This window comes from Pagrus major, chromosome 16 (genome assembly GCF_040436345.1).
Source record: "Pagrus major chromosome 16, Pma_NU_1.0".
NCBI classification, from domain to species: domain Eukaryota; kingdom Metazoa; phylum Chordata; class Actinopteri; order Spariformes; family Sparidae; genus Pagrus; species Pagrus major.
In genome coordinates, this window is record NC_133230.1 from 14,697,934 (window position 1) to 14,723,102 (window position 25,169).

Sequence of the window (25,169 nt, forward strand, 5' to 3'; positions counted from 1 at the left end):
AAATCCGAAGCTTTTATGATGTTTCTTTACAATAAGCCAGGAGTTCACAAAGGTTCAAACACGTGTGTGGACAAACACAGTAATGAGACTCTGATCAATCGTCTCTTTTCACTTATTGTTTGGCTTTTTAATAGAACCACTTCACTCTTCAAACAAACCTCTGTTTAGTTTGTTTTTGTGAGAATAAACCAGCAGTTGACAAATGAAAAACCCCGTCCACATTATTCTGTCCTCAGTGACCGATCCGAGCCTCTAATGGCACATCTTTGATATAAAAGCAGATCGCCAGAACTGATGAAGCTCACTGGAAACCCACTACAGACACTCGCTGTTGAGCCTTTTCAACTTTGAGATCTTCTTATTTGTGCTGATCATTTTACATTTGTAAAAGAGCAAGATGAAGAAGTTGATCTGGGTCTTTGCAGCATTGATGGCAATGTTTGTTACAGGTAAGAGCATCGAACAGGAGGCACTCTTGAGGAACATTATATCCAATGCTTTTACTTCAACGTGATCACCAGTGACAACTTTGAATCTTGTCTTTTCAGATGTTTAATGACGCAGTTAAAATGTGTTGATACATGTCACATGAGGAAGACTTTTTGGGCTTTTTTAATATTCTGTAAGGTTAAATCAGCTTCCAACCAAAGGTCACAAAGCTTCCTAAGACGATACTGTAGCTAACACCGAGGACACAAAGGTGATTTGGGGTTTTAACTGCACCAAGAGTTTAGATTCAGATATTTTCATACACTAAATCAATCTGAAGACATGAAAAGAAGAGATTTAGTACTTATAACAGTGTAGAAAATAACTATTATGACACCATAAGGAAGAAATTAGATGACGTTATAACAAAGGTGTACAATCTCGGTGTCATCTTTGACTCAGAGTTATCTTTTGACACTCAGGTGACTAAAGTGGTGCAGTCCTGCTTTGCCCAACTGAGACAGCTAACGAAGATCAGGTCATTCTTGTCCTCTGCAGACTTAGAAAAGGTTATCCATGCTTTTATCTCCTCCAGACTGGACTACTGCAACGCACTTTATTCTGGTATCAGCAGGCGAAACATCCAACGACTGCAGCTGCTACAAAATGCTGCTGCTAGGTTTTTAACACGTACTAAGAGATGTGACCACATTACACCAATCCTTGCTGCCCTTCACTGGTTACCTGTGAGTTTTAGAATTGATTTTAAGATTTTACTGCTTGTTTTTAAAGCCTTGAATGGTCAAGGTCCTGCCTATATTTATGATCTGCTGACTCCTTATGAGCCTGATCGCCGCCTGAGATCCTCCAGCAGGGCCCTCCTAATGGTTCCAAAATCTCGACTTGTCACTAAAGGTGACCGGGCCTTTGCTGTTCGGGCCCCTCGGCTATGGAACTCCCTGCCTGGAGATCTCAGGCAGGCAAACTCAGTATCCTCTTTTAAATCTCTTCTTAAAACTCACTTTTATACTATGGCCTTTTCTTAATTGATGGTAATTGCTGTAACTATTTAAATTGTTTTAAATATTATATCTCTGTTTGGATTTTAACTAATTATTTTATCTGTTTTATTGTAAAGCACTTTGTAACTTGTTTTTGAAAAGTGCTATATAAATAAAGTTATTATTATTATTATTATTAATCACACTTTAACGCTTAGTAAAGGTTTGACAATGATAATAGGTAAGTTAGTTAAACTCATAAGGCTTTTATTAACCTTTTTAGCAAGCTATACACTGTTAACACGTTTCCTATAAGTTCTTATAAATGTCTTCTAACAATAAATGTGAGTATTATGTTATCATTAACACTTATATAGTGTTATTGTTAATAAGCATCTTGTATGGGTTACTTGCAGAGCCTTATTCCCGATTTACTAATGCTGTTTAAAGAAAGTAGTCCCTTCCCTTGTTTCTCTCTTCTATTTTGCTCTCCTAAATCTCTCCTTTCCTCTGGATCACAGGTGAGTCCTTGACCTGTAACACCTGCAAAGTGTGGTTTGCAGGTAGATGTCGTTACAAATCGACTGAGACCTGCAGCGACTCTGAGCCCAACTGCTACTGGGGAAAAGTGGGTGAGTATCATTTTTGTAATCATCTGCTGTCCTCTTCAGTCCATTAAAAAACCTAGAGTGTTGGATGTGTGTTAATGTCTGTAATTAGAATGGCCCTGGTGTGTCCGGAGCAATTTTCTCAAACTATGTGATGCCCAAGATAAAAAAAACCTGCCTTGACAGCAGAGACCGAGGTGTGGCCGGGCATAAAACACACCTGAGCACTTGAAACTGATTTATTTAACTCTTTTGGGCTGGGTTTGGGTGCAGGTGGACGGCTCAGACAGGCACTTAAAACATTTTTGAACCAGTCAGCTGATTTTCTGACTACGTGACTCATGAATGCAGTATTGTTTTGGAGGTCAATAGATTAGCTTCTTGCAACACTTACATGTGCCAACAAAGAGGCCTTTCAAAAGAATTGTTGTTTTAACTTCATTACAGAAGCAATAGTTGCCAGTTCAGCAGGATTGTTAAATAAACAGGCTATGTTAAATAGGCAACACAAGCAAATCGAACGGTAAGAGACCAAACATGAAGGCTAGGCTAATCTAATGTCTTTATTTTAAAGGGAAAGGTCGAAGTATTTCAAGTAAAACCTTTTTTGCTTCCCTGCTGAGAGTTAGAGGAGAAGATTGACACCACCCTCATGCTTATGCGCTAAATATAGCTAAGCTAGCAAGCTGCCAGTTAGCTTAACTTAGCATAAAGAGCTAGCCCAGCTCTGTCTAAAATATCACTCTCTAACTAGTTGTAGCTTATTTAGCTGAACACAAACAGACGTGTAAAAACAACAAGTAATAGATAAACGGGAGACTCCAGGAAGTTAGCCTACTGCGCCTTGTTGTTGTTAGCTAAGAAACTGTTATAGGCCTGGTTAGCCTAGCATGAAACTTCTAGTTAACAACATTTTTGGTTATGTACAGATTAAACAAATACATACCGTATGTATAATTGAGCTTTTAAGAGCTAGCGGATTAATTTAATGTGGAAAGAGCCAAGCTAGCTGTTTTCCAGTCTTTAGGCTTAGCTATGCTATGCTAATATGCTAACTGTCTCCTAGTTGGCTCTAGCTTCATATTTCTGGTATCAATCTTCTCGTCTAACTATCAGAAAGTGAACCATATTTTAGTATACTGTTAATAAAAGGGTATCACTATATCACATACTTTTGATTTGTAGGTGCTTAAAAATGCTAAGCAGCAGTAGCATAGGCTACATTCCCACAAATAGGCCTAATTTATGTCCTAGAGAACAAAGTCAAAGGTGAAAAATGTAAAATAGTGCTACTTAACCTTGAAGTAACCAGACTCAGTAAAGCCAGAGTTTATGTTTGATGTCTGTGAGTCAGTCTGCAGCACTTTAACACTCTGTACCTTCAGCCTTTGTTGCTGTTGCTATGACTTGCCTGTGTTGTGAAAGGCCACAACTCAGCACAATCCCTGTCTTTGCACAAGCAAATAGTATAAACCCTCTAATGGCACACACACAACCATGCAGAGATCCAGTTCGGGCCAACTGGGGTTAGACATAGTACACATAGCCAACATATAAGCGTATAAAATTCAACACATTGTTACAGATAAAATCATTAGCCTAGTGTTGCCAACAGTTGTGGTTTGCAAACCTTCCTTAAAAGGAAGCAAAATCAGTGTGTCATTGGAGCCTCTGGACTAAAATACCAGTGGTGGCCCCACCCAGAGATAAATGGATGGATGGATGGATGGATGGATGGATGGTGTCAACGTGTACTTTTTATTTTCTATGTTTGAATCTAACAAAGGCTGCTGATCTTCATGTCCCCCTATTCAGCCTTCAACAACACTCAACTGAGCATACTGAACCAGGAGACTCGAGGATGTCTGGACTCTTCGCTCTGCAACCAAACTGAATCCGGAGCCCTCCTGACTGCTGGATACACCATCACCAGGACCTGCTGCAGCACTGCAGACCGCTGTAACGGAGCCGCATCCATCCAGCTTCCTCTCACTGCTGCGCTGGGTGCTGCTGTAATGGCCATTTGGAGCACTAGAGGCCTGTAAAAGAAAGAAAGAAAGATACTCCCATTCTTGTAGCTTTTGGGGGTTTTATAAAAATATATTCACAGTATAAAAGCATTAACATGTAATGACATATTATAATCACATGAAAACCTTTACTGAATGTAGAAAGATGAGGTGAAAACATAATAAAACTTGTTTGTGCTCAGACTTAATGAGTTCTTCTTGATGTTTTGAGCTGAGGGGTAGGTAGGAGTAATGACTTCCTCCTCGTTGTACTGGAACACAAAACCTGATAAACCTCATTCTTGCAAGTTGTTCTCCATTCAGTCGCTCTCACCTGACGATTGTCATTGCCTTTTTCTTATCCCACTCGAGTGAGACGCTTAGTTGTACCTCTGAAGTTTATTTTTAAAAAAAGGAGTCTCTTCACCTCGTAACCCCGAGAAGGATGAACAACCTTTGCAAAGCAGTGATCGTCCTGAGTGCCTTCATTGCAGCGGGTAAGATGAGAATAACATTTAATTTCCGAGGTGAAAAGTTTGTTTTAGTTTTATTTATTTGTTAAGCACAGTCTAACACTGTATAAGACTAATGTTGGGCAAAATAAACGACTGTTATTTTCTTTCTTTCATTTTTAATTTAAACTAGTACAACAGGTTTATTATGATGGACAGAAATAAATGTTCAGGACTAAGTGTTTTTTTAGCCAAACCAATAACGATGAGTGGTTACATTAATGCTGTTCATTATTAAGTGTCTGGCCGAACACTAATTGCCGCAGGTCTAAACAGGATTTACCGTTCAAATGAACCTCAAAGCAAACCAGATTTTCAGAAATGATATTAAGAAGGAAGTCTGTAGACAAAAACAAAAGAAAAACCCAAAAAGAAGAATCAGCGTATTATCTATTTGCCTAAAATATAGAGATGCATGAACTCTCTAGAAATGAAAGAAAGTGTGTAAAGAAGAGACTGAAAAGAAAACAACAGAGGAAGCCTTCGGAAAACTAACATTTCGTTTCTGGGAATAACAGTAGATCAGATACAGACGATGGCATTCGTTAGTGAGTTGTTATCTTTGCTCGGTACTCTTTCGTTTTCTTCCATACATGTTCCAGTCGCTTCCTGCTTCAGCGTAAGAGACTTTTCAAGTATCAACAATGCTTACATTCAGATTTTTTTATAACTTGAGTACTTTTTAAGATATTGTGCTTTTTTGCAGTGTAGGTAAATGGAAGCAATGGACATAAAATGCATACTGTACATACATACTGTACATTAGAGACGACTCGAGTCATTGTGACTCGCACACGAGTTGACTCAAGTCACTGCTGACATGACAGAAAATGACTTAAGACCTGACTTGGACTTGGAGCTAAATACTCTGGGATTTACTTGCGACTCAGACCAAATGACTCGAGTCACATGTCTGCTGTACACACTGCACATACCTCGGTACTGTATTTACTCTACATACATACTGTACAAATATTACTGGCACACACACACAGACTGTATTTTCTATTTACTGCCTCTACTGTACAGGAGTTAACCTTCTCTTGGCTGTAGCTTCGTATTAACAGACAGATATGGGAGTGATATTGATCTTCTCAACCAACTCAACAAGGAAACAAGTAGGCATATTTCAAATGGTTCTGTTTAATTGTTAGGTCATCCTTCAGTAGACTACCTGGAAACTGTAATTTGTGTACTCTTTGATGTGTATTTCATGTCACATAAGACAAAGATTTCTGACTCTTTTGGACTTTCTTTTGTCCGATTCTTCCAAATAGACCTGAAAGACCCAGATGTGTTTTAATAGGGCACGTTTCAGCATTTTAGATATATGATCCCACCATTTAAAGATGCTGTGATGTGTTTTACTTTGTTTTCGTTTTACTTTGTTATTTGTTTATAAATTTTCTTCAGAAAATGCAAATCATTTACTTAAAACTGCATTTAAATAACATTTGGTACTACCAGAACATTTTATAAACAAAAACAAAGTAAAACACATCACAGCATCTTGTCTTTAAATGGTGGGATCATATCTAAAATGCTGAAACGTGCCCTATTAAAACACATCTGGGTCCTTCAGGTCTATCTGGAAGAATCGGACAAAAGAAAGTCCAAAAGAGCCAGAAATCTTTGTCTTATATGACATGAAATACACATCAAGAGTACACAAATGACAGTTTCCAGGTAGTCAACTGAAGGATGACCTAACAATTAAACCATTTGAAATATGCCTACTTGTTTCCTTGTTGAGATGGTTGAGAAGATCAATATCACTCCCATACCTGTCCGTTAAATATGAAGCTACAGCCAAGAGAAGGTTAACTTAGCTTAGCTTAGCTTAGCACAAACACTGGAAACAGGGGGAAAGAGCTAGCCTGGCTCTGTCCAAATCTGACTCTAATGTTTTTCTTCTGTCTTTCCATTAAACAGCACAAAGCCTGACCTGTCGCCAGTGCGTCATTGGTATATTTGGGTCGTGTTTCTTTGGGAGCGACGTCACATGTAATAATGGGACCGAGAGCTGCTTCACTGGAGAAGCACGTAAGGAAACCGACTGCATCACTCTGAAGACACAACAAAGATTGAGCCGCCATTTTTGACAGCATACTAGGCTAGCTGTTAAATATGTCACTGTAAAATGTATTCATCAGGCACAAAAGACAAAACTGAATAATCACGTAAGCTAATGTTACGCTGAATGCTAACAAAGCATCGGCTAATCATTCATAGGCTAATTAATCTCCCACTATCTAGGTAAATAAAACACATATTAGCTTACCTTTGCGGGTGACAGTCTATTTGCTGTTGATGACATCACACACCAGTCCCTGATTAGCCTAGCCTATGTAGCAACACATTAGCCTCAGATAGCTTACATATAGCTAGCTTGTTTAGCAGCTAACTAAATTAACAAATCACAAACCAGCTGAACTAAAAATTATACCATCCAAGAACGACCAAAACGGAGTCAGATTACGTAAAACTACATCTCCCACGTGCCCCACAGATTGGAAAACAAAATGGCGGCTGTAACATTGTCAGTTGAGCTCCACAGCTAACTGACAATGTTACGGCCGCCATTTTGTCCAATCTGTGACTGAGCAAACATCCACAGGCGGCTGTTAGATTGTCATGAAAGCGTAATTCTTGGATTGTATAATTTTTTTTAGTTCAGCTTGTTTGTGAATGTCGATTTGTGATTTAGTTAGCTGCTAAACAATGGAGAGGATTAGCCTTCCTTAAATTTTTACATTTGCTGACATCCATCTGTGTTTTCGATCCTCTCTAGAGTTCAACGCCACCGGGGCAATCAGCCTGCACATCCGCGGCTGCCTGGACACGGACCTGTGTGGGAGAACGTTGTCTGGCAGCCTCCTGGGTGCCGGCTACACCAGCAGCTTCCAGTGTTGTACAACCAACCTGTGTAATGGAGCCACTTCAGTCCAGCTCCCTCTGACGGTGGCCATCTTTGCTGCCATCCTGTCCTCTCTGTGGGGCTTGTGGGAGATGTAGTTTTACACAATCTGACTCCGTCTTGGTCGTTACCCTAAATTGATATACTACTTTTAAATCTGTATGTAATCAAGAGATCATTTTCATAAAATCCACAAAGCATTCAAATCACAATGATTAAAACAATTCATTAATACTTTTCTGCCTTGTGTCATTATTATTATACACATTGAGATCATATGATCATTTTATGTTGTTTACTTTATGTGACCTTGAGGGATTTCACATTTTGCAGTTACATTTTTAGCTATATTCTACTATTATTAGTCTAATTTTATTTAAATTTGACTACTTTTTGCCAAAAAAATTAATAAATCAGTATTTCAACACCAGAATTAAATTCCTAGCAGTATGGTTAGGCATCTAAAAAAGCTTTTAGAGACCTAATTTCCTAATAATTTCCTAAGAACTATGTAACCTATAGCGAAATAGCGATGTAGCTGTGTGAGTTATTCTAGTTAATGAGTTGTGATGAGTTTAAAAACCCTTGCAAAAATATTATATGACATGACACACAATATTTTAGAGATTTTTTTGGAGTGGAGGTGCTGTGGATCAGTGGTTAACTTCTCATAGTTTCACATCAAATATCCCCGCTGACAGAAAGTTCTGTGCTTTTGTAGCCTATTAAATGTTTTCCTTTATCAAAACATGCTTCCCTGAATAATAGAAACTTCCAGAAACGCTGCTGCCGAGCACAAATCAGTCACAAAACAAACAATGCATTACCAGAGTGTCATGTTTAATTGAAGGACATCAGGTCAAGCAGTGTGTAAACAAACATGGAACCTATTAAAGTCAGTTTCATTTATATATAGCCTAATATCACAAATCACAATTTGCCTCAAGAGGCTTACTTAGATTATTCACTACCTGAGTGGCAAAATGAAGATGTCCCTAAGAAAAATGAATAGATAACTTTCCTCAGAAAATCAAATTACAGCTCCATATCAACCTTATTCCAGATTATTGAATTAACGAAGTATCGACTTACGGTTAAAAGGTAATTGGCTGCATTAATACTGCTCCACAAAGAAGAAGAAATGGCTGCCATGGCACATATACAGTATTCTGGAGCTGTGGACCTCAGTAAATCGCAGTAGTACTGATAACATGTTGCTTTCATTTTTATGTTTTTGATACTGACAGAAAACTTCAGCCAATAGTTTAACAGGCAGTACAACATGGGATAACCGGATACACATGAGGCAGATAGTGAGTTCATGTATGAGTGACCTTTTTTTTTCTTGGCTATTGTTGTTCACAGACACACAACAGGTTTGTCTGCACTTAATGAGCCCCGGAGCTTGTTTTGTAAGAGAGGTGTCTGCTCTAACCTGTTGCGACACGAGCTACAGTCCACCATTGTTTTCTCCACAGACAAATCTGATGATCTATAATCCTGGGTCAACACCCCACCTGCAAGCCGTTCCACAACCGAGGACGCCCTCTAGTGCTCAGTAACACAACCTGATAATACATTATATCAGAGTTTTCAAGTCCCTCACTGACTGGCTTGTAGTGATGGCTGATCATATAAGATAAATAAAACCTCTCATTAGAACTTGCAGTCTTGTCTCTTGTGGGTTAACTAGATTAAAGTATCCTCAAACTGTCCCCTGGAAGTCACTCAAGGACTCCTGGAGGTCCCTGAATCCCAGTTTGGGCCTCCACGACAGGAAACACACTGTATCTGAATCAAGATTTTGACTGTAAGCGTTACATGCTCATTGGAGTTGCAACCCAGCAGTACTCTCCTCATAACATTTTATGGACTTTCCAGATTTTTGGACCAGACTCAGTACAGTTTTCCATGTCTTGTGACCAACAAGCACAATAAAGCCCATAGCTCCCTCTACTGGCTCTTTCCTAGACTGCAGTACAAACTGTAAAGTATAGAAAGTAAGAATTTGAATCTTTAAGCCTGTGAAAACCACAGATCTTATGAAACTTTTCACATTCTAACAATAAAAAATTGGCACTTTTTAACTTGAAACTTTTCATGTTCCTACAATGTAAATTATTACTTTACTTCCCAGGATAGGAGCTAACTCCACAAGATAGGAGCTAACTTCCCAGGACAGGAGCTAACTTTACAGCATAAGAGCTACTCTGTAAAGTTAGCTGGACCTTGGCAGGACCTTTCTGTGTGGCGTTAGCCTGTTTTCCCTGTGCTTCAACGGGTTTTCTCCAGGTTTTCTGGTTAACCTACTTTCATTAAAGCGTAATTCTTCAATTTAAAAAAGATAAATGAGCTCTGACTAAATAAAAATAATAAAATTAATAAAATAAAATAAAATAAAGATCCACTGTTGATGTGTTATTTCACTCATGCTAACAAAATAGTCTAGGAGACCTTGTTGAGAGTTAAACATATTGCAGAAAGTGTTTTCTAAAACCTGTGAAATTCTCAGGACACTCCATCCACAGAGAAATGCACGCAGCTTGTATTCAACCTTTAAACCGACTTTCGTGAGGTTGTGATTTCATAACTATAGAGTCACCGCCCTCAGCAACACCCTATACACGACCACGATTGTAAAAATAACTGCAGAACTGATGCAGAAGCATGGTGGACGGTGCCTGCTCAGGCCTGTGAGAGCTGACCAATCAGAACAGACTGGGGAGCGTTCACACAGAGGCATGTAAACATTTTCTAGTAGACACCCACAGTAATGACAGTAATGAGTCTTGATTGAATTTAATTGTTTGAATTGTGTCATGAACTACACATATGATGATCTCTCTCCATTCACTACCAAACAAAGTTTTTTTGAGTAAGAATGAGACCTAAAACCAATAATTCAGTTAGCATTTTAGCACATCCGGTTCCCTTGTCTCAAAGTCAATGGTTTTTTTGAATGGGTTTTCGGTTAAATGCCTGAAATAAGGTCTGTGGTTAACACAGGCTTAAGATATTTACATGCTGTGTCATACAACATAAAATACATCATTTAATTGAATTTAAAAGAGCTTTGTATCTTAAAAAAATGGCTGTTGCTAACAAGTGGCTTGCTTTTTGTGGGGGGGGGGGGGGGGGGGTAACCAGGGCGATGCTAACTTCAGGGTTAGCCTACAAAAATACGTCATCGCCCCATCACTCTACGAAGCTATCAGATTACATGCAGCTTCCTCTGGAGATACTAAACACTTTTTTTCCCACATGAGCAGGACCGCACTCCCCAACGCGCTTTAATGTGTAAAACTGTTGAAGTCATCCTTTAAGTATCATCCTCCATCCCCCCAGCCTCCTCTTTCCTCCAAAGAAGCTGCGCCGCGCCTTTTTTTTCTCCCCGGGTCTTGAACGCATCTTCATTCGCTGGGCGCTCGGCCCGTCACGCGGCACCAGGAAATGGAGGCGCTGCCTCGGTGGTGATGAGTGCGCCGCTGCAGCCGACTGACAGACGGCAGCACTGGGAGGGGAAACTACCAGCAGCAGGCATCCTACAGGCGTCAGCGACAACTCTCGGCACTTTGAGGTCGGTTCTGCACACCCTAAAAAACAGCTAAAAGTGAATATTTTGAGCTTTTCTAAGAAGAAGCAGAGGTTGTGCTTTTGCGCTGCTTTTGTGTTTGCTGCTAACAAAGTGTCGTCTGTCATTTTTTTGTTTTTTTTCTCCTCCGCGGGGTTTGGAGCGGAAAAGATGGGCTTGGCTTGGCCGAGTTTTGAACTTGTGTCGTTTCTCGTTTAGATAAAAAAAAAAACCCTCAACATTTCACGTTACTTCACCGTGTTTCGCATCACTTTTTTCCAACTTACTTGTGTCCGTTTCCGGTTTTTTCTAAAACAGGTCTCGTGCATCAGCCTTTGAAGATGAGCGACGCGAACCAGCCCAAAGTTGAGCTCTTTGTGAAGGTGAGCGATGCGATGACGACATTATGTGACACTAAGTGGCGTTTATTTGCTTCACAGTGCGTGTTTAAAGCTTCTTATCTTATCGGTTCATCTGCTCTCTCAGTCTTCTGTCACCACGAGCTGATAACGTATCTCAAACCACCTTCTTAATGTCACCTTGCACGTTTTTAAAACTACATTATGGGGTGTTAATATTGTACAGTGTCCATGTCATTTGGACCACCTCTGCTGACTCACACGGGCTTATAAATGCCAGTAAGGCTAATCTAATTAAATGCACGTTAAGAGAGTGTGCAGGCGACTTTAATCTATATTTAGTATGTTGGCCAGGCAGGCTAATCCCATTTTTCTTTGAGCCAAAAACATGCTGTAATATGACCAATATGGCTTTTTTCTTCCTCCCTTCACGGTCTTACACAAGTTTCCATAATGATTCCTCTGTTTGAACATGTGAAACATGTGCACCACCCTCCACTTTCTGTTTTTTTCCTCCCACAGGGGTGAAAGATGCTGTTGTAACTTCTCTAAAAAGCAGGTTTTTAGAGAAGACACTCGATACTCTTAATTAACAGGATATTTAAGTGTACTTTCAACATGTGGTTTCCTGATTAGCTGTGACTGCCCTCAAGTTTATACTGTATGCTGCTCAGGCCACAGAGTAAATATATACTATACTGACTGAATGAAATGTGGCTTCCTGCAGCCATGCAGGGAACATTGTAAAGCTGTATGATCATTTCCTGTGCAGCCTACCAGCTCTACTGTGGTGCACTGTGTAGTTTTGGGGAGGAAATTTTAATCAGAAGAGAAAAATCATTGACTGACTCCTAAACTGACCTTAAAGGACATCACAATTTCATACCGTTTTACTTTATATATATATGTGGCGGACCCTGCCACTTTTTCTAGCTTCAAACAGTGTTCTGGGGACCTTATTTTACTGATAACAGCTTGTTTATTCATTTACCTCATTAATATTGTATATATATTAAAATTCTGAGTTTGAATTTCCTCTCCAAAACTACATAGTGCCCCTTTTAATGCAGGAATGAATTATGTGACCTCTAGGGCTGCAGCTGTGGATGATTTTTCTGCAAGATTAATTGCATTAATTGTTCGGTCCATTAAATGAAATGTCAGGAAATGTTGAAAAATGCCCATCAACATTTTCCGGAGCCCAGTGTTTTGTCCAATCCATCATCTAAAATGAAAGATAATCTGCAATGTTATAAAACAAATAAAAGATTAGGTGATTAATCAATTAGTAAAGTAGTTCCAGATTAGAGCCTGACCGATACTTAATGTCGATACCGATCAGGGAATAAGAAAATTCTGTCATCAGTACGTTGGCCGATATTCTTACACACACAGAAAATATATATATAAATACACATTTTTTGCAGTGATCCCTCGAATGTCAAACAATGTTAAAAAATGCCAATATGATGTATTCAAATGTTGATTTTTGTAGTAGACTTCAAGATATTTTATTTTGATATGGTAGAGAGCTGAAACAAATCGTAAATTTACCTATTGGTCAAATTTTGTCTGTTTGTGTTTCCCAGGCGGGGAGCGATGGTCAGAACATCGGCAACTGTCCCTTCTCCCAGCGTCTGTTCATGGTGCTGTGGCTGAAAGGAGTCACTTTCGATGTCACCACCGTGGATATGAAGAGGTGAAAACACTGTGTGCTGAGAGGAATGTCCGCCTACTGTTAAAATGATCCCAAATGTACCGGGCTGTTAAAAAACATTTCAATCAGACATTGAGTGTTAAAAGATTTAAAGCCACTTTGGTATAAGTCTTAGTTGGAAACATGAGTAATTTCCTGCAGTTTCATATGTTTTTTTTTCTCATTTTCCTTCCTTTTCCCCCTTTTCTTCCATCTCACTCTTACTGCTATGCTTATATCTTTTGCTGGACTTGCTTCATTTACATCCACCTTTAGAAAGCCGGACATCTTGAAGGACCTGGCTCCAGGTGCTCAGCCTCCCTTCCTGCTGTACGGCAGCGAGGTGAAAACCGACACCAACAAGATCGAGGAGTTCCTGGAGGATAATCTCTGCCCTCCCAAGTAATTTTTAGAAAATTGATCAGCAGTTCATTTAAGTCATTTTTCAAGCCAAAAAACCAAACATTTCCTCGCTTCAGATTCTTAGTTGTGAGGAAATGCTGCTTTTCATTGTCTTAATTTATAGTAAACAGAATATTTGTGGACAGTCAAACAAAACAAGGATTTGAAGATGTACTTTTTGGGCTGTAGAACATTTATATTTACATTTTTAGCCATTTTTCACTTGAGATGCACTATATATTGGGTCGCTAAATAATCATTTATCATTATAAATCCATATCGTGCAATTGCAGATTTATCTATAATCAAAATAATCTTCGTTACAGTCCTCATTGGTTTGCGAGCCTCCTGTTTTGAATGTTTTTGTAGCTTTTGTGTCACCCTGTAAGAATCTTCCTCGTCTAATTTCATGCACATTTCAGGCATGTGAATTTTTGTTTCTGATGTGATGATTGTATGTTAATCATCATCGATCTTTATGATTGTTTAGGTATCCCCGTCTGGCTGCTCGCAACCCAGAGTCCAACACAGCAGGCATGGATGTTTTCTCCAAATTCTCGGCTTACGTCAAGAACTCAAACCCGCAGACCAATGAAAGTAAGTGGATCCAATATGTTCAAAACAGAAGTATCAATGTCTTTATTACAGAATCAAACTCCTTCCTTTTAATAGAGCTTGTTTTATTTTGGTGGGATTTTATGTAGCAGAGCTTCCTGTGTTCCTGTGATGGACTGAAAACCAGCAGGGAGCGTCTGTGTTAATAACATTAGGGTCTGAGCTGCAGGTCACCTCCTGCTCTGAAAACTGTGTGTTCACTTAATCTACTCATTCATTCTCTTAAACAAAATTCACTCAATCATTTATTTCAGCCATTTAAAACTAAAGAGAAATGAAATTCATTATCTGATTTGGAGAAACTGTCCTTTGAGCTTTGATTACACTCGATATTTGACTCTTTCTGTGTGTGCACATGTGCTCAGATTTAGAGAAAGGTCTGCTGAAGGCTCTGAAGAAGCTGGATGACTACCTTGGTTCCCCACTTCCTGATGAGATCGACGAGAATAGCGCCGATGAGGTCACTTCCTCGTCCCGCCCCTTCCTGGACGGCCAAGAGCTTACTCTGGCTGACTGCAACTTGCTGCCTAAGCTCCACATCGTGAAGGTAATCTTTCTTGTGTCAAGCTGTGCAGCGTGGGGGGCCTGGGAGGAAAAGATTAGGAGGTTGTTTTTGGTCTGAAATTTGTCTTGTTTTTTTTGTTTTTTTCTTTTTCTCTGTCCAGGTGGTGTGTTTAAAATACCGAAACTTCAGCATCCCTCAGTCTCTGACAAACCTCTGGAGGTACCTGAACGCTGCGTACGCAAGGGATGAGTTTGCCTCTACCTGCCCGGTGGACGAAGAGATCCACATTGCCTACTCTTCTGTTGCTAAAGCTCTCAAGTAGGAGGACAACAGGATGCATGAGTCATGAATATAAAAGCACAAGAACAACATACACACACTGACCTGCAAGCAACATGTTTGATCTGTTTCTCAAGAGGCAAATCTAAGGTCATTTTCTGCAGCTTTAAAAGTTGATTTCACCTTTTTTACTAGGAGTCGGATTTTCTAGCATCAAATAATACTATTAGGTTTGCTTTAGAGGAGTTTATTCATGTAGTTTTCCACCTGAAAAAAGTGCTTTCTGTCCACCACAAGAATGAGATTACATCAGTACGAAAAATAAGAAGAGCAGATATGCACAACATTTTTTAACTGTGGCTTAATTTATCCTCTTGACAAACTTGTTTAACGCCCACATATCATCCAAGTTATCTCAACTTTTGGTTACCAGTTGATCATGTTGCTTGCAGGCTCACACACACACTTAAGGCTCATTTATGCTCCCTTAAAAACGTCCATTTCAACTGATATAACCATCACTGCCCACATACTTCCAGGTGTCCTTCACGTTTTCATGGATGTTAAGCAATTCAACCACTAAAGGACGCCACTCGGAGGCAAATCGGTCTTGCTCGGTCCTCCGCTTATCCTCCGCCGTCCAACTTACATTTAATTTCCGTCCAATCTCCTCCCAGCTGTTCTGTGGTGACTGTTTGTCGCATCAAAGTTTTTAAAAGTTGTACCCCACGACTACTGGAGGTACTGCTCTGTTGGTCCGTATCCGTAAACTTTCAGAAAACGTGCAGAAATGTGGATGCAATAAATGCAGAGCACCTACAGAAGGCTCCATCCTGATGTTGAGCATAAATAAGCCTTTACACGAACATTTTCACAAAAACTACAGCCTTGCTTGTGTACAGTTTCGCCATCAGTAGATACACACTGTAAAGTCAAAATGTTCCCCTCTTGATGACGTTTGTTACAGTATATTCTTGCTTTTTTGGGGGGAACACAGAGCTGCCTACCAGATCAATTTTTCACTTGTAGCTTGCAAGCCTCATGCAAGCTGACTCTCTCATTTTCAGTCTTGGTATTAAGGAAATGGGTTTCATTTGCATAGCAGCGGCGGCTCACCTGCCAAAGTGTCTTTTGTGGTTTGTCTTTTAATCACAGATGCTTCACGTTGAATATTTTGTTTTGTTATAGAGGGAACAAGGCCTTTAAGAAGCCACTTCTATTTTAAATGTTTCTTTAAAGGAAGGGGGTGCTTTTCCCTGTACTCGTTTTAGGGAGTCAGAGCTGCAAACGGTTACAGAGACAGGAAACCGTTTCAATAGACTCGGGCTTCCCCTTTCTGTGCTCCCACAGCAGGCGTGAAGGATTATTCAAGATTACCAAGCTTGTTTGTGACCCGCTGTCAGGGCCTGTTACCAACAATTTATTTTGTTCTGCCTGTGATGTATGAAGGATCCTTTTCAGTGTCGTATCAAAAGAGGGAGATCAGGTTGTTTGATTGTAACAAAAAGCTGTTGTTAATCGCTAAAGTGCTACAATGAAAGCACATCATCCTCCCTCCTTCAGTAGCTCGGGGCGCAAGGCCTCTTCTGTCACAGCAGGAAGTTAAATATAAACAGTGTTTAAAATTAAAACAGCAGTCACAGATTTAGACGGTAGGCTGTTAGTAATTAAAGGATAAGGCTGGTGATATTCTATTTCCTTCGTCAAAGTCCAAAACCAATAACAGGGTACTAAGGTTTTTTATTACACCCATTCGGTCCTACTAAAGACATAAATCTTTAGTTTCAGTTTTTAACTGATGTCACTCAAACAGGAGACAATTTACAGGAGAAGGACGGTGTATTTAAAAGTCATTTAAAATGATGAGGTTGACATTTTTTGATTTGAGTTTAATGTCATTCACCCAGTCCACCTGAATACTGGATGGATTCCCTTTAAATTGGGGAAGGAGGGTGGTGGAGATGTTTAGGCTTCACTTTTCGGGAGCTGTCCTGTTGCCGATCTTTGTAAACAATCAATGGGTCAAACATTTAATCGTTCCTACACTTTGGTTTATGACCAAATAAATACCTACAAAATTAACGACATTCCCATCAGCCTCAGATGTACTTTGTGTTTGGTGCTAAATAATGTTGGCATGCAAACATGGTGAACGATATACCTGCTGAACATCAGCATGAGAACATTGTAACATCCTGACGTTGGCATTTATAAATGGATAAAGGTGTTAACATAAGTCGGGAGAAAAAACAGGAACCTTTTTTTGTTGGTTTTGGACTTTGAATGGGATTTTTTGACAATCAGAAACATTTCGAATATCACTAGACTTATTCTTAAATTAAACATAAACCATGTATATTTGCCAGAAGGATTAATCCACTCTTGGAAGTTTGCCAGAAACTAATGTTAAAGCGACTTGAAATTGAAGATCTGGAAGCGATAATGACACGCCTTGTTCGACTGTACCAGCTTGTGTAGTGGATTTTATAGTGTCGTGATTTTAACTTCACGGCACTATGCAAATGATATTTATAGAGGCCAAGATAGCCTTGTCATGTGTCATGTTTCTCAGATCAGGGCGAGAGAAAAAAGAAAGGAAACCGAAGTGCAATTTAAACCCATTGAAAAGACAATCTTGTATACAGACTTTGATTATAGTAGACATGCAGTGTGAGCACAGATGGATTTTAATCATGCAGGTTACAACCACCTTTCCAAAAACTCTGGGACGCTGTGGTTCGCATCGCTTTGCAAGTTACAGGCAGGGAAACAAAGACAAAGTTTTAAGCCGTCTGAACATTAATTTTCTTCTTGAGGATTTGAAAATCATTACATTATGTTTTTCCACAGCGTACCAATTCTTTTGGAATCAGGGTTGTAACGCCTTCCTTGACGAACCGATAGGTTGCTAATACGAGTGTTGATCAATGAGATGATACTGTTTATTTTACTTGACTGAATTGTTCATCTATTTTCTAAAATGGACTAACGTTTAAAGGGATTTCGTCTGAATAATTTGATGTATTTTTAGTATTTCTTCTCTCCGAGTGTGAAGTGATTCTCACTTCTTACTGTAGGAATTGATACAATTTCAGGGACCATTTAACTTGATATAATCATTAAAATGTAACTTTGACTAGATTGTTTTTCACTTCACTGTCTTACATTCATTTTCTTTGTTATGACTCCCCTGTTGTGCTTTTCCTCTGTCCTTTGCATTTCCCTACCAATATTTTAGACTTTTTTATGTCTTTTTTTATGCCGTTTTCCCATTTCGTAGTAAGCAGTTGCACTTAAAAGTCTGCAGGATCAAAACAGTGATGTGGACGATAGAGCGGTAGATTTAAATCAACTATGAGGACAATCAAACTAACGGCACAGCTCAAATGTATTTTATACTTAAAAGCTCTTACAAAGACACATGTATTAATATCCAAATAAAAAATATCTTGGTAATAAATTAACCAGTGATGCATTGTTTTTATTTGCTCTTTAACTGTTACTGTAATTTATAATTAAATGTGTAATTGATATTTCTGCTTTAAATGTCTTCTGTATTTATTTACCTTTTGTATAAATCCCCATATTTATATATTTTCCCATTTATTTACCTTTTTATTTATTCTTCCATTTCCAGTTTATTTGTTTGTGTATTAATTTATGTATTAATTTCTTTTTTGTTTTCTCTTTTCTATCTTGTAAGATAATACATAAATAAATATAAATATAAATATATATATATATATATATATATATATATATATATATATATATATATATATATAAATTAACAGATAAAATAAGTGAATCAATACAAAGGTAAATAAATACAGAAGCAAATAAAACACAAAAACTAATTTATTTCACATTTTAGAAATTAATGAATGCCTTTGTTTATTTTTAAGTATTCATTTATTTTTGATTTTGGCAGTTTCAGTCGTCCATATCATCGAGGGTAACATCGTGGAGATGGTGTACAAAAAGGTGCAAATGCGGTCAATCCAAAAATACTCGTACAAACACAGCAAATGAACATAAAGTAGAGCACAAATAAGAAGCACAATACTGAGAATGCAGCTCTTCAGTGTAGTTTATTAAGTTTTATAAGCATCATTATCAGGTCATCGTTAATCTTGTTTGGAGAGGCATAGATACATGACCAAAAGAAAAACAGTATTTATTTAAGGTTTCAAAGCAGTTTAGTACCTCTTCTGGAGCTTTCATCCATTTGACACCCGGATGTCGTTGCTCAAACTGCGACTTTTTCCGAGAATTTTTTAGTGAGCTCTCGTCGATGTTGGTGTTAAAATTAATTCTTGATCTTGGAAAGCAGCATTTGACAAAACAGTCCCCCTACAGGGTCCATTTGGTAGCTGCTCCTGAGGCAGAGCTTTCTATCATAACACATGAAATTCATCTGCAAACTATCTTCTTTTACCAAGGTCAGAAATGAACTTTTGAACTTTAAAGACAACATGAGCTGACAAGTGTTGAACATCTACTAATTTGGGTAACACTTTACAATAAACATCATAAATAAGTGGTAAATCTATAGTTAATTAAACTTTGGTTAAGTTAATTCACTGTTAACAACAAGCAATTGATGATTGTGAAGTTGCAACTGATGTTTAGAATCATGGTTAGTTAATCTATAAACAGTATTTTGCCCATATAAAGTTGTAAATATGCACATTGTTAAACTCTATAAACCTTTACAGTTGCTTAGTAAATGGTTTATTAAGCGTTTTATTGTCTGTTACAGTTGGACAACTATTAACTAAAGTTTAACTACAAATTTACCATTTACCATATTTTTTCTGACTTTATTTGGTCAATTTTGGTATTGGCATTTTTGTAACTACTTGTTAAATATATGCTTCTTTAATTAAATTAAAAATAATGAGTATTATTGTTATTGGGTTCTCTTGGCATTTTAATAAGATAAGTGGAAACTATGGGTGAAAAAATATCAGATAACATCAGTGTGTCACTCATCATCCCTGATAGTTCTTCATTAAAACCAGGACTTGTTTTAACAAACCCTGTTATCTTACATGTGCCTGTCACATCTTTGATATCTGGTGTTCAGCGTGAGATCATCTAGACCTGCACACCTCCATCATCAACCTCTGACCCTCAGGCCAGCAGGAGAGTGATCGCCGGCAGCAGGCAGATGGCGACTCGTCCCCAGCTGAGGGCAGCAACGGCCCCGGCCCCGTTACACAGGTCTGTATCACAGCAGACGTTGGTGTAGTTGAAGTAGAGGCCTGAGGCGTATTTCTGTCCACTCACGCCACACTGGGCGGGGATGGCACAGCTCTTCTCGTACATCGTCACTTGTAGTGGACCTGTGAGAGAAAGGAAAGGAGTTCATTTTGGTCAAATAAATCTGTGGAGGGTGAGAGAGGCCGTAATAATATGATTTTAAAAGGGACTGAAAACCTGCAGAATAACCTTGAATATATGGGGTTTTATTTTATAATATGTGAGGACTAGATACTACAGACTTTTTGTTTTTTGAATGAGGAGTGTTGCATTATGGGTTGTTTGGAGCCCTAATGTTGCTCAGCTAGCAAGTGTCTTTTAATTTGTTTGTAGTGTGTTTTTTCTTTACAGTTGGTTAGCCCTAAAAGTGTTGATTTAGCTTCTGAGAAATGATGTTTTCAAGTAAATAAATGCCTGATGAAAGAAAGTAAGTTTTAGTGGCCCTGAATTTTTTTTACCAGAGGTCACATTTTATGTCAACCTGCCAAAAAACACTGGTGATCTGACACTGAAGATTTTTGAAATTGTTAATGTGTTATATTCTTATAGTGTCTTATATATATATATATATATATATATATATATATATATATATATATATATATATATATATATATATATATATATATATAGGTAAATACTGATTAATTAACTGTTGAATACAAACACTACTGAATTCACAGTATTCATAGTCTTTGACTTCCAGCTGAATTTCTGTTTTGAATTCTCACATTTTCAGAGCACAAGATATAGAAAACTTTCTTTAAAAAAAGTTTTCGGGTCACCCATCTGAGCTGACCGATTTCATTCAGGCTTGGGCGATTGTCCTCAGTTGCTCTGATGCTCAAGGTTTAATTTTACATCTTGAATGTTGGTGTCTGAATACAAACAGTCCAAGTCAAGAAAATCACAAGTAAACTATTAAAATGCCTTTACCGTCACGGCCTTGAAACAGACTCTGACGTGTTTCGGCATCAGCCTTCAAAAGGGAACAACAGTCTCTTTTATAGTGGTGACCCACCAATAGGAATCTATTGCTATTGTGACCGATAGGAACCTATTACTGTGACAATAAAGACGTTTTAATAGTTTTCCTTGGGAGTTTTCTAGCGATGTATCCATATCCCAAGAGCACCTCGAACAAAGTTTTAAATGATTTGAGTTTTTAGATCAGAATATAATGATGAAATTAAGCAATGGATTACATTTATTTGAATATCGGAAATTTAAGTAAACATAAATATGCTGAATACTTTAAATGACCTTATAAAATGTACAAAAAGGTGTAATTCAGTCAACATTAAATCATATAAGTGGTTTGCAAAGTGCTATAAATTTGGTGTTATTTAAATTGTTATGGCCTTTCTTTGCTTCCGTGCAAAACCCCCGAATTTTGTTCCATTTGGAGAAGTTTAGTAACAATGAGTCCTGCTTTTTAATTACTTTCACCCAAAACTCTTGAGTTATTAAATCGGAAATCATATTCGACATATCGTCTGGTATACTGATGATGATGGCTGCTTTATATCTCATTCATTTATCAAATTACACACCCGACATGTAGAGAGGGAGATTTAATGATTTCTAGGCATTCACAGGTTGAGGTGCATGTAAAAATGGAGCTTTAGCGTCTGATGAGACACAGTGAACGTTTCGCCTCACCCACTGAGTTATTTTTAGAGATAATTTGATGCCATCACCGGCATTAGTGAGCTGAAAACCGGACTGATGAGAAATGTTGCTGAGCTCTGATCTACTGAGTCATTCTGTGGTCTTGTTTTGTTTTTTCACACTTGTGGAATCGAGGAAGGATCAGACCTTTAAGCTACATTTAAGCTCTTTGAGTGAGAGTGAGTTTTTCTCTTTAAAGTCAGTGGGCAAAAACAAATACATCCTTCCACATATATACAAACTGAATTGCACTGCATCTTTTCCTCAGATCTGTTCCCAGACAGTGTTGTGTACAATGAGGCTTTGTCTGCCAATTTGTGGCCATCTTGCAGCAGATTCTCAGAAAATAATCTAATCTAAAGACACAGAAATAAACTTTCTCTCTCTCTCTCACACACACACACACACACACAGATCTGGATCTCACCCCGACTGCCAGTCGCAGTGCTCGACAGGCAGCGCTGTCCAGCCGGACACTCCTGAGGGAACTTTAAGCAGTCCAGAGAAGAGATGGCGGGGAACACACAGGTGAAACACTGCAAACAGGCTGAAGGGAAACAGAGGGAAAGAAACATTTTAAGAAACCGTATGTTGAGATGTGTTTGTTTTGGTGTTTAGAGCAGAGGACTAGGTAATGAAGAAGAGCCAGACACGCCCCTCTTCAGACTTTATTGTTTTTGAGCATGTCCAGATCATTGGGAGTGTTTTCTGTCAAGCTACTGGTGTGTATGGTTTTGCTTCCTGGTAAAGACAGCAGAGGTGGAATCTGCATTTTTCAGACCTATACGGACATAATATGATATAATACATACAATATAATATACTGATGATATAATACATTACATACAATGATAATGAAATATTGACTGATATTCATTTTTTGCACAGAAACAACAGTTTTTGATAGGAATCTTTAAAAGAGAGCAGTTTTTTTCCTTTCCTATTGGCTCTTGTGCATGTAAAATGTCTTGAAAGGTAAAAAGCCCAGTGATCACGGTGATCGGTGCTGGCTCAGGCGTGTGTGAGCTGACCAATCAGAGCAGAGCATCTGAGAAAACTGATGTGGGTTTTTTTTTGGAGAACTAAATCATGTAAGCCTAATCTAAAATAAAATTATGAACCTGAAAATGAGCATAATATGTCTCCTTTAAACTCTTATTGGGCAGGAAATTAAACACAAATACTAATCACAGGTCATTTCAGTTCAAAATAAAATAAAAAATAATCTCTGAGGATAAACTCTATAATGGACACTATAATGGTTCTGTATATGCTAATTCACAGTTTGTTGTTGATAAGCTAATATTAATCAATTTATCAAGCTCTAATGATGCGATTGGGAGAAATTCTGCATTTAACGCTAAACAAGCTGTAAAAACTCAAAACTTACAAAGTCAAAAAAATGATTTTCAAAATCTAAAAACAACTTTTTTCTTCATCTTTGTGCACAAGGTTGAGTTTTTGTAAATCTCAGCACATTTGAACATTGTTCTACCCAAAGTAGAGGGTAAAGTTTTAGCAGAATGTCACTGAAAAACACATTTTTACAATAATTTTAACTCATAAATGTCCTCTGTTAATAACTTCACTCATTAAATGAACTGAAAACTTCAACTACATACCTGCCAAAGGTAGACAACACACGAGTACAATAAGAAGTTGTGAACGAGACATGATGCTCCCAGTAAGAAGTGTTCAAATTGTTCAAACACGTCCAAAAGAATCCCGTCTCAAGACGTCACAGCTGATCCGATACGCCCCTCAACTTAGTCCTAAATTGAGTTTCTCTTTGATGTCCACACCCTCACTGCTCACTTTTTCTTCCGTTTTACTTTATTTGTATATGAAGCTGATAAAGTCAGATCCCCCCAAATGTAGTTTGTATCGTCAGCACCCCCGAGGTCACCTCTTTGTGTTCCCTTTTTCTCGTCTTCTAACTTTTGTCGCAGGCCTGATTTGACCCACGTTACTCTGCCATTGAGCATCTCCTCCCTAAAATGTCTGATTTGATTTGCAGAGGTAATTATGATCAGCTGACGTGGTTCAAGACGGCCGATGAATGAAATTTTTGTTGTGACTCAAGTTACATGAAGTTGTCACTTCACAACAGCAGCATCTTTTACTCAGTGATTAATTAATTAGAAGGCGACGAGCGATGGCACATTTTTGACAAAATAGAAATAATATTAAGCGTTTATGTTAAATTGAGCTAATAAGATGACCTCTGATCTCATCGTTAAGAAGGTCAAGCAAAAGGATCATTTCTAGTTCCCAGTCAGGGCTGTAGCTCCAACTGAGGACACCAAAGTTATGTAACATTTATGTGAATTATGGGGTTTATTAACATGAAAAGTTTACTTTCATTAGACACATAAGGCTGAAAATGAAACAAATCAATATACTGAGAATGTTTTATTTACAGCAACATAACATAATTTATGTATCATGCAGAGATAAGTTGAGAAAGTCACTTGAAAGTACAGATTTTAGGTCTCATTTATGTCTGTAGACGATTAAAAATTAATATTTGTTTAGTTATTTACAGGCATTAATGACAAAAGGACCAAAACAAGTTGATATAAAACCACTTTACATGTGTTATTTCTTACATTTTATGTATTTGTGTGTAGTAATATTAAAGTTTTTTTTTTTACTGAATTGTTTCATAATACTGAAAAACATGTAAAAGATTTAAAGGAGCTGTGCAATTTTTCTTATACTCTGGGTTTCTGGCAGCTTTATGCTTTGTTAAATTGACAAATCAGATGTCAAGCTGAGTTTGTGCAGAAAAACAGATACAGTGCATCTGGGTTTAAAGGTGCTAAATAAGGACAACACTTTAATGACGTCTGTATTTCTACAATTCTGGCTATTTTGCTCTCAGTGGTGTTAAACGATATTATTTGAGTCAAAATAGGCCATAATGCATTAAGTCCTGTGTATATGTGTGAGACAGCAGCTAGAAAAGGTGCAGAAGTCAGAAACAGTGTCAGCACAGTGGAGAAAAGAGTCAGCATCTCAGATGGAGAGAGAAAGTCAGCATGTCAGAGACAGATAGTCAGTGAGTTGGAGAGCGAGGCCAGTTTAACTGAATTATCCTTTAGGGCGTAATAGGAGACGTGAGGGCAGCACGCAGGACGGTCTGCTGACAGCAGTCTTGTGATGGTGTGTGCCAAACGAGCTCAGACTGAATAAGCTGTTTACCAGTTGATTAATTACGCAGCCATAAGCCTTAAAAACTGTCTTAAAAGCTCCTGTGAGGTATCAGACAGCGTTTTACAAGCGATTTCTTTAATTTCTCTTGTTCAAACGTTCAGGGTTCATTGTGAT

The 25,169-nt window shown here is 38.2% G+C and overlaps 2 protein-coding genes across 2 annotated transcripts; one reads left to right on the forward strand and one right to left on the reverse strand.

Annotated features, from left to right (window-relative positions):
* Positions 1-10,949: 10,949 nt before the first annotated feature.
* clic1 (chloride intracellular channel 1) lies at positions 10,950-18,367 on the forward strand. The gene is made up of 7 exons (XM_073483692.1): positions 10,950-11,053; positions 11,366-11,430; positions 12,996-13,105; positions 13,379-13,504; positions 13,995-14,101; positions 14,485-14,666; positions 14,785-18,367. The coding sequence occupies exons 2-7, from the start codon at positions 11,389-11,391 to the stop codon at positions 14,944-14,946; spliced, it is 729 nt and encodes a 242-aa protein (XP_073339793.1). The 5' UTR covers positions 10,950-11,053; positions 11,366-11,388; the 3' UTR covers positions 14,947-18,367.
* A 1,672-nt stretch (positions 18,368-20,039) lies between these two features.
* On the reverse strand, positions 20,040-23,513 carry LOC141010273 (prostate stem cell antigen-like). The gene is made up of 3 exons (XM_073483150.1): positions 23,462-23,513; positions 22,267-22,386; positions 20,040-20,251 (listed from the first exon to the last, which is right to left on the reverse strand). The coding sequence occupies exons 1-3, from the start codon at positions 23,511-23,513 to the stop codon at positions 20,040-20,042; spliced, it is 384 nt and encodes a 127-aa protein (XP_073339251.1).
* Between the last annotated feature and the right edge of the window lie 1,656 nt (positions 23,514-25,169).

Coding starts and splice junctions, on each gene's coding strand:
- clic1 (XM_073483692.1), top strand. CDS start 11,389: ATGAGCGACGCGAACCAGCCCAAAGTTGAGCTCTTTGTGAAG. Junction 14,102..14,484: donor AAACCCGCAGACCAATGAAA/GTAAGTGGATCC, acceptor ACATGTGCTCAG/ATTTAGAGAAAGGTCTGCTG. Junction 14,667..14,784: donor CTAAGCTCCACATCGTGAAG/GTAATCTTTCTT, acceptor TTCTCTGTCCAG/GTGGTGTGTTTAAAATACCG.
- LOC141010273 (XM_073483150.1), bottom strand. CDS start 23,513: ATGTCTCGTTCACAACTTCTTATTGTACTCGTGTGTTGTCTACCTTTG. Junction 22,387..23,461: donor GTGTTGTCTACCTTTGGCAG/GTATGTAGTTGA, acceptor GTTTCCCTTCAG/CCTGTTTGCAGTGTTTCACC. Junction 20,252..22,266: donor CACTGCGACTGGCAGTCGGG/GTGAGATCCAGA, acceptor TTTCTCTCACAG/GTCCACTACAAGTGACGATG.